This window comes from Lutzomyia longipalpis, chromosome 3 (genome assembly GCF_024334085.1).
Source record: "Lutzomyia longipalpis isolate SR_M1_2022 chromosome 3, ASM2433408v1".
NCBI classification, from domain to species: Eukaryota; Metazoa; Arthropoda; class Insecta; order Diptera; family Psychodidae; genus Lutzomyia; species Lutzomyia longipalpis.
Window position 1 is genome coordinate 8,487,110 of NC_074709.1, and position 10,267 is coordinate 8,497,376.

Consider the following 10,267-nt stretch of genomic DNA (forward strand, 5'->3'; position numbering starts at 1 on the left):
ACAAACAATAAAAAAAAATATTTATCCAATTCTTAAGACATTTTTATTTATTTAAAAATTGAACATAGAAAAGATCCCACGTTGAATGAAATTTCTCAGCAAAACTTCCCTAGAATTAATTTTCTACATAGGAAACACTACATTATAGCGATTTTTGTGTATATGGTATTAGTAGCCAAAAATAAAAGAGAAAAAAATAACCAATAAGACTCTGTGGCAAAGATATAAACATATTTTTTCACATCAAAAACTTAGAGGAAAAGAAAATAAGAAAATCATTTGCATGTTTATCCGCAATCTGCATGACTTGGGTGACATTCGATTGTTAGTTCTTTACTTATATATTTTTGTCTTATTTCATGTCCTTTTTGTATTCAATTTTCAGTGTTATTTATTTTCAAAAAAAAACTGTAGTTTCTTCTCTTTTTCTTCAATCTATACTTTTCATTTTGAGTTTTCTTACGGTGTCTCTCTCTAAGTTTCTTTTTTCCTTCACCATAAGTTTTTTCGTTGTATATTTATGTTTTTTAGTTTCACATCGATTTATAATCAAACAGGAGCGCTTTAATTAAACAACATATTGTATTACTTTACTGATTAAAAAAAACGAAATGATTTTTTGAAATATTCTAAACATTTTAGAAAAATTAATTAATAGAAGCTTCATTTGAATTTTAAAACAAAGTATCTTTTTAAATATTTTTTTCATGATTTTGATCAATCGTGATCATTGAGTTGCAGAATTTCCAATTTACGTCATTTTGTCAGATTGAAGATGAATCAAAATGAATAATTTTCAAGCAAGAACAAAAGGTATGCATGAAGGAAAATCATGTATGATCCTTTTATTTAAGTGAATAACATAAATTATTGATTTTTTTTTAAATTGTATTCCGTTTGCTCGAATTATTTTATTGTAAATTCCTTAATTTTCCTGTTCATAATGAGCATTGCAAATTTTCCTTTAAATGGAAAATATGCAAATTATCCAATATTTCTTTTTTTTTTTAAAGAAAAAATAGAATTTTTTGTGGAGCAAACTGGATAGAAGTTTAGCTTGGCTATTTGTAAATTTTTATATATTTTACAAAACAGAAAAAATAATAATTTTGAGCCGAGAAGATTTTTTTCAATGATTTAAAGAACTCCAAAAGAAAGATTTTTTTTAATCATTAGAAAATGCCAAAAACAAACCTATTTAGCAGCAGCTGTAAAAGATAAAAATTATCCTTTTTACTTCTCCCATTGTTTGTTTTTATAATTGTTTCTTATTTCTAAATTTGATTTTTTGGAAGAAGAATTTATTTTTGAAAAAGAAAATCCATTTTTTTTTCAATTAAAAACTACCTATTCTCATAAATGGCTGACATGACATTGTATTTGGTGAATGATGGCATTATTTGTGTATTGTTATGGCTCTGGAGTCGGTTACACAATGCGAGATATCCGATACTTCTGGAGAGATGGCCTAAGTAGTGTTGGAATGAGCAGCGAAGTCGAACTTCCGCAATTTCGAGTTTTAGGACACAGGCAGAGGGCGACCGAAATTAACCTAACCACAGGTACCCAAAAAAACAACACGCTCTCTCAAATTTTTTTTCTTTTACAAACCCATACCTAATTTAAATTTTTTGTTTTAAATTTTTATTTCTTTCATTTCGTTCAACATCTCAGTTTTTGTCTTTTTGTCCCGGTCTCTCTCACTCTCAAACAGCAGAGAAGTGTGACAGGAACTACTTAAAACCACCTGAATGGAGTGTTGAAAACTGTGTTGTTTTAATTTTTCTTTTCTTTTTACAATTTTTTCTTTCTTTTAAAGAAAAATCACAAGTTTGTTTTATTCTTGTGTTTGCTTAACTTTGTTTCTGACTTTTTGTCTCCCTGTGTTGGACTTGCAATTGTCTTAGTCCACGTTCCTCGTAACAGACATTCTCCCATGCAGAATAATGCAAGATTGTGTTTCACGGCTTCGTGTTGAATTTATTTTAAACGCACTTTCCCGCCAACATTGAAAGCTGGTAAATTCAACATCCGTACTTGAGATGAAGAAAAAAAAGATTAAATCACCGACCCTTTAGTCTTGATTAAAGACAATTTAGTATGATTAAATTTCCGTCCAACGCATCATTAACGTACTTGGTTAGTAGTTTCCGTAGTTGGGCAAATATTGAAAATAATGTAAAGAATTATATGACAAAAAAAGAAGAAAATCTTTTAATCCTTTGAGTACTATGTTAAGCTTTTTCTAAATGATCCTTAAAATACTTTCCATGTCTAGTTTGGATCGTGCAAAAATTACTACGAGAGCTCTAAAATGAACAAACTCCTTTGGTTAAACAAAATAATTTACGAATATGGTATACAGGGTTAGATATTCTTCAACTAAAAATCCCCAATTAGGAACGTAATAAAATACGTTAGTCAATTTTTTGTTTTAAATATTTTATGAGTGGTTTTTGCAAGAGTCCCTTTTTGAGGAAGTACAAAGTCGTTAAAATGCACTAAACACATTTTAACTACATATAAAACCATTAAACTTTTTCTGCTACTACGGACTACCCTGTGGTGAACCGACCACCCCCAGTTTTTATGCCAATTTGTATCTAATTCCTTCGTGACAAGAAAATGTCCAACAGCGGAGAAAAGGCATTTCCCCTTGACTTAGTTTTCTCAATTACAAATTAATTTTAATGAACATTTAAGTACAATTTAATAAACCCAAACCCTCACACGCACGAAACACACAACACTGCATTAACTTGGAAAATAAAATTAGCATTTAATATCCTTCGATGTTTTAGAGCAATGACACATACACACACATTACACTTTAGTAAGAAGAAAAGTTTTATTTTTCTTTAACAAAAAATAAATTTTAGGAATTCTTTAGAACGTTATTAAATTTCTCTTATCAATTTTATTTCTTTTTTTTTCAATGCGACTTCCAATGAATATACATATGAGAGTAAATAATTTACCAACAATAAATTCATTTTAAAAAAATGTACATCAACTGCACCATTGAGTACTAAAGTGCAGAAAGCAAGAAGAACTTAGAATTTTATACATATTTTTATTCCTTTCAAACTAATCTCTTATCTTAATTAAAAAAAAAAAACAAAGAAAATCTCTTACTCGAAAGAGAATCAAAAAGCCAAAAGAAATACTAAGAAATGGCGCTAAATAGTAATTACATAAGTAAGAGAAAAAATAATTTGAATGGAAAATTGCCTGAGCGAATGCCCTAATGTGATAAAATGCAAGTACACTGCAAGAAAAAAATGTGGTACACTGCGCAGTGTTCGCAATGTTTTCTCAGTCTTCCATCCGTGCCACCCGCCTCCACATAGAATTCTTAAGTATACGTGAAATTACCCGAAATTTCCGTGAGAGTGGAGAAAATTGTGGCAATTACATGTATATAATACATATATTAAATATATTATATAATTTAACATGTGAAACTCCTAATGGGACCGCACAGTTCGTTGAGTATTATTGCTGCACCATTGTGTACCTATTTCTAACATTAGTACATATTGGTGCTGAATAAAATTATGCACAATTAGGCTGAAGTTGCTGATTATATTTTGGGACTCATCAAAATCACATTTGAATTAATTCTCTTGCTGGACATAAATAAAAATAGTCACGATGAGCCCATACACGCAAGTGCAAGAAAATAGCAGAATAATAACGAAAAAAATTCTGCAGTGGTGCGTGTCTTGGGTAAATTTAACGAAAGATGTCAATTTTGCAAAGAAAATCTTTTTAAAAAAAATAATTTTTCTTCCACATGTGCAAATGTGCGGGAATTGATTGAAATGATGTTCAAGTGTCCCTTTAGGAATTTCCACGAAGAGAAAATGTAGAAGCAAAATGTAGAAAAGTCACTTAACGAAAGTTCAGTAGTTGACAAAAAAAAAGAAAATTCAAAAAGATGAAAAAAGCGAATTTGTCAAGAAGATTAAAAGAAAAAATCATTGAAAGTTAATTTGTTTTGTGAAGATAGAAACAAGCGATATCACGCCGGGTATTTTTTATTTGTGTATGCTTGCATTTTTCTATCCATTATCAACTTGCGCGACCACCATCGTGTGTGCTTAAACCAACCCACCAAACCCTGCCAACCACGCTCCAGTCGGATACACAATGAGAGATATCCGATATAAGTGGAACGAAGGTCCCAATTCGGTTGGTGTCTCGAGCGAAGTGTCTCTACCCCAATTTAAGGTTTTAGGACACCGACAGAGGGCAATGGAGATCAGTCTTACCACAGGTACCTGTAGACGGTCACCGATTACAACTTTATTTTCTCAATTTTCTTTTAATTCTATTTTTAAATTAAATTCCAAACTTCTTAAAACTTTAGATTACAAATTCCATCATTTTTTGAAATTTCGTTCAATTTTTTTTTATCATTATTTTACCGAAAAAAATCTTTATTTTAATTTTTCAAAAAAACCGCCGTTTGAATATTTTATTTAGAAAAAATATTTTTTAATTTTGTTTGGCTCAATATCAGTGGACATTTTTCTGAAGATTTTTCATTTTTTTTTTTGAAAAATACAACATTTTAAATGATTAAATTTAAAAGAAATCATACTTCTTTTTTTCCCCGAAAAAAATATAGTAAAACCTATTGCTGAGATGCTATAAAAAATATTTCAAAAGAGTGATAAAAGTTTTATTAACAAAAAAATTATGAAGCAAAAAAAAGTATTTTTGAATGGCAATTAAAAGCTTTTTTGATTGAATTTTGACAAATTAGGAGTTTTTGAAGAACTTTGTGCTTGGATATTTTTTTAAACCAAAAAAATAGATTTTTGACATTTTTATTAATCAAAATAAAATATATATGCAAATTAATGGATATTTTACTGAAGACAAAGAATATCAAATTAAATTTAATTGATAGAATATATACGAATACGTTAATAAATTATTTAAAAAAAAAAAGACCAAACAAATTAATTATTGAAATTGCAATTAAAAGTCTACAGTAAAATGCGCAAAAAATTATAGATTTCTATCGCTGCAAGATTTTTTTTATTTTTGATTGATAAATAAATAAAATATATGGATGCATTTCAGAAATTTATTTTTTTTTTGAATAATTCATAAATGCTAATGGAGCTTGTCATGAAAGTTTATATATTTTGAAATTTACTTTAAATCACATTCATTTCTATATATACTTTTTTTTTAAATAATTATACTTATATATAAATACTTAATAAAGCATATAGTGTTTTGTTTTGAAATTCATTATATAAATCTAATCTCATTCTTTGCAAATATTTATCGTAGTTTATCGAAAGCATTTTGTAGATTAATATAATCAATAAGTAAATAATGTATGACCTTCATTGCTATTCTTCTTTATCTCTCCAGCTGAATTTTTTAACAATAATTTCTTGCCATATTTTATTAAAAAATATATACATAATATTAGCAATACATAAACATACATATAGTTTATCTCTTGTGTATTCCCCCTTTTTCCAATAAATTATCCCACCCGTGAGGTAGAGTTGTGCCCAGGACAAACATGAAGAAAATTATACAAAAAAATTGATAAATAATTTTAAATTTTCAATCACAAAATTCTACATACCTACTTACAAAACAAAGAAAAAATATCAGAAAAGATATGGTGCAAAAAATTGCAGTTAGTTCTTTTCCAAAATTTAATTTATGCATGAAGATAGTTTAAATATATTTTGTTTAAATAATTTATTTTTTTGAGGGTCTATAAGGTGAAAAATTAGTTTTTTTTGTTAAAAATAAATTCTCTTAAACACATTAGTACGGATTACACATTAATAAACATAATCACATTGCGCAAATTTAATTAAGAAATTTCTTTTTATTATTATTCTCTGAAGAATCAAGATAAGAAAGACACAGAACGTATTTTTTTGTATTATGTACAAAATGCCACACATTTCGTCATATATAGTTTATTGTTTTTTTTTTTTCACTTAATTTTAGTACAGACTCCCCCCGACAGATGTCCTTTTGTGTTACGCTCGTCTAAGACGGTTATTTTTCATAATTTTTTGCTTTCAACGAAAGCGCTTTATCACCTTATCTGTTTTTTCGTTTTGTGTACTCCTACGTGTGTAAGCAAAATGTTACATGTTTCTCTTTTTATTTTGAAAAAAAAAAAATATTTTTAATTTTTTTTTATTAGATTTTATGAACAAATAATCAAACCCAAAAATATTTTGTTTTAAAATATTTTACAAAAAAAAGATATCTTTGTGTACAACTTATTCCCTTTAACCCGAAAACAAATCCATTTTTTTTTACATCTCAAAATCCCAATCCTTGAAACAGCCTTTAATAAAAAAAAGGGCAAAACCCTTAAATTCCGCATCCCTTACAGCTAAAATGGAAAACCTCTTTGCATTTGAAATTTGAATGTCTTTTTTAATCTAAGAAAAAAACAAAAAACAATTCTTTTATCGCTTCTGTTGTATCTTCTAGGAAACTACTCACGACTCGCATGCGAAATCCAATTCGTACGATCGATGGGATACTATCTAATTCAGATTTACATCCCATCGGGATTAATTGTGATCATATCGTGGGTATCGTTCTGGCTCAACAGGAATGCAACGCCAGCCCGAGTTGCCCTCGGCGTAACCACTGTGTTGACAATGACAACACTCATGTCGTCTACAAATGCAGCTCTGCCGAAAATATCCTACGTTAAATCAATTGATGTTTATTTAGGAACGTGTTTCGTCATGGTTTTCGCTAGTTTATTGGGTAAAAAATAATGAATTACAAACACAAATTTAAATTTTTTAACAAAAAAAAAGCACTCTCCTTAGGGTGACCAGACGTCCATTTTATGACAGGACGCCCAATTTTATTTTTAAAAACACCCTACTACACTATTTTTTTTTTTTTTATTGCAGCTTTCTTTCTTTATTTATTTTTTTTTAATTATTCTCTTATATTTTTTGTTTATTTCTTTACGCCGCTGGTAGATCTTAGATTTGGGGAACACACGTTTGGAAAATGTAAGAGAAAGACGCAAAAAAGTTTATTCACATTGAGACTTCTTTTAGGATTAAAAATAAACAAAGCCCCTTGAAGGCAAAAATTTTGTCAAACTTTACAAAATATTTCTCTTCCTTTCAATCGCTCTTTACCTACACTCTTTACGTCTTTCATTTACATTTCTTAAGTGAGTTCCGTAACTGTGTATTTTAGACCCTGCGCTACCCTGTATATAATAAGATTATTTATAAATATATATTTTATTAGTTAGATAGGAATCTAATTTTTCAAGTAAATAGAAATTAATCTTTTTAATTTAAAAGCAGTTTAAGATCTTTTACAATCAAAGTTTTTTGTTGTAAAAATTTCATTCAAATATTCTTTTTGAGAAACAAAAACTATTAAAAATCATTTTATAAGATTTGTTAAAACTTCTAAGAATATTTCCACTATCTTGGTAAAAAAACTAGAATTTCATATTGTTTCCAAGGTTCTAACGTGAACAACTTTTGCATAATCTTCCCAATTTGGAATAACCGGCAAGAAATCCTTTTTAGACTTTTAAAAGCCTTCATTTCAATAAATTCAATATTATTTCCAAAGAATCTTCTAGAAATTACAAAATGAAAGCATTAGACTCTGTATGAGAGCTTTAAATTAAAGCTCTGATAGACAGATCCTAACTTGAATTCTTGCCTAATCCTTAACCACGTAACTTCAACTCGAAAGTCTTAGATAATTAATTTTTGTTTCAATTATTTTATTCTTCTCAAGCTTCAAAGGCTTCAAAAGCTTTCTCTCTAAAGCTTTATTTTTCTTTGAAATTATTTAGTTAGTTCCCAATTTGTTTATTTGACTGATATGAGTGATTTGTAGGAATGCTATATCGCTGTAGCGTGTAAATGCATTAACGATTCCGCAGACATGACTAAAAATTGGCACCGAAACGTCTTTGAGAACCCCTTAAAAGAAAGTCTATAGATTCTTTCAATTGCGCCCATGTGGCGTTGACAATTTATTTTCTTTTATTTTTTATTTTCTTTTCAAAATCGAGTCTTAGATTCTGATCATTTTACGTTCTTGAACGTAACATGAACAGAATGAAGGCTTCAATTTGCATGATTTATCGTCATTTTTTTATGTTTTATTTTGAATTCTTTGAGCTTTTTTTTTAAGATTGTCCCATATTATTTTGATTTTTGAAAAATATGGGCCAATCCAATACAATATTTTGTGAATAGACTCAAATTTTAGTTTAAAAAAAATTGTGAAAAAATATACGCAACAGCTTTTATAAATATTTTTAAAGAAAAGAAATTTTTTTAAGAAAAACCGACTGATGTACAAATTTTTGCGATGAAGCTGATAAAAAAAAATAAATTAATATGCACAGTCGGATGTTCTTTGCAGACTTTTTGAATACCTATATCTATTTTTTTTCTACAGAAATATACTCTAAACATTAAAAAGTCTTTTGTAAACTATTTTTTAAAGCTTTTCATTTCAACAGTCGGGTTTTATTTTTATTTATTTATTTTTTAATTATTATTTTTATTTATTTTTTGTTTCAACTGGTCACCTTAAGGGGTAAAAAGCTCTAAAATATCTATCTGTATTTGGTGTTCGCTGTCATTTTGCATTCTGTGGCGTCTGTAATCACTTTCAACGGATGTAATAATTGTGGATGGATCAAACTTTCGTTACCAGCAGCTTTTGAAAAACAATTTCCTAAAGGGAATGTCTGTATGTATGCGTGTGTGTGGTGTGTCCTTCTTTTTTAAGTTTGCCAATAATTTCTATAAAATATTTTTTAGTTTAAAAAATTTTCTTTTTTGGTCGTGGAGCGTTAGAGGAAAAGTTGGAGAATGTTTTTTTTAGAAAGTTGATGGTAACGAAAGTTTTTTCACCACATCCCAGGGCAGAAATGTAATTCTGTGTAGGAGCATGGTGTGTAAAAAACAAAAAGAACCAAAAAGAAAAAAAAAAGAATCAAAGCAAGAATTCGTATTAATTTGTGTGGTTTGGCTGAAGATCAACAGAAAAAAAGTCGAGCCCTTCGAGGCTCCTTCTGCCCAAATCCACAGGACGTCTCTCTCCAATTTTCCACTCGAAAACTTTTCGTTTTTTTTTATTAATTGTGGTATAAAAGTGCAATGTTTTCTCGTGCAAGAAATTCGCCTTTCTTTGTCACAGCCTCTGTGTTTTTTGATAAATTGCACAAAAAAAAAGACGTTCGGTACCCCCCCTGAAGAGAGGCGTACTAATGTTTGAATTTATCTGTGTGAATGTTTGCAGAATATGCCACGGTGGGCTACATGGCGAAGCGAATTCAAATGCGTAAACAACGATTTATGGCAATCCAGAAGATTGCTGAACAAAAGAAGCTGCAAGTAGACGGCGGCCAGCCGCCACCGGGCGGCGGTGGCGGCGGTGGCGGTGGCGTTGGTGGTGATCATGGACATGGCCATGGCCATGGGCATAGCCATGGGCACATCCATGCACCAAAGCAAACAGTGAGTAGCCGCCCAGCTGGTTTTTCAAGTGTGCAACCGAACGTTGGATCGCGCGGTTGCTCGATAGTGGGACCCTTGTTCCAGGAGGTGCGCTTCAAAGTCAACGATCCCAAGGCTCACTCGAAGGGTGGCACCCTCGAGAATACAATCAATGGTGGCCGCGGCGGCGGAGCTGGGCCAGGGGCCGGAGACCGCGGCGGGGGCGGTGGCGGCGGTAGCGGTAGTGGACCCGATGAGGAGGCCGGCGGGCCATCACCTCCTCATCTCATTCACCCGGGAAAGGTACAATTTTATCCTTTCACCATTGGCATATACGGAGCACTCAAAATTTTCTCTTTTTATTTTTTTGAAGAAATCTTCACAAAATCTCTATTCCGAATTATCCTTTTTTTAAAGAAAAATTCCCTCAATTTCAAGTTTTTTTTTCTTCAATAAAATTCCGCTGAAAATCTTCAAGATCAAGCCCAATTTTGGTACAAAGTACTGCAGAAGATTGCAGTGGAGGCGCCTGGTACAACTCTCTTTCGTTTATACAAAGAATTTTACTGAAATTCGTCAAAAAATTGCGATGGAGGCGCCTGGTAGAATGTTTTTATTCCCCATAAGTAGTAGATTGCAGTGGAGGCGCCTAGTTTCATCGTCATTTTATATGTCATTTTATGTACGACAGTGGGGACGCCGGGTATTAACCAATTCCTTCCCTATCGGTGCTGGAAAAGACTTCCTTGCAAATAAAGCTT

At 30.6% G+C, this 10,267-nt stretch overlaps 1 protein-coding gene across 7 annotated transcripts in view; it reads left to right on the forward strand.

Moving 5' to 3' along the window:
* LOC129791869 (gamma-aminobutyric acid receptor subunit beta) overlaps positions 1–10,267 on the forward strand; it is a 41,903-nt gene that overhangs the window by 23,605 nt on the left and 8,031 nt on the right. For 4 of the 7 annotated variants that reach the window (XM_055830468.1, XM_055830466.1, XM_055830467.1 and 1 more), the window contains 3 exons: positions 4,142–4,279; positions 6,493–6,777; positions 9,310–9,809. In XM_055830468.1, the coding sequence (XP_055686443.1) occupies positions 4,142–4,279; positions 6,493–6,777; positions 9,310–9,809 (923 nt within the window). The remainder of the gene's footprint in view (positions 1–4,141; positions 4,280–6,492; positions 6,778–9,309; positions 9,810–10,267) is intronic. The other 3 variants (XM_055830472.1, XM_055830471.1, XM_055830470.1) reach the window with 2 other exon arrangements.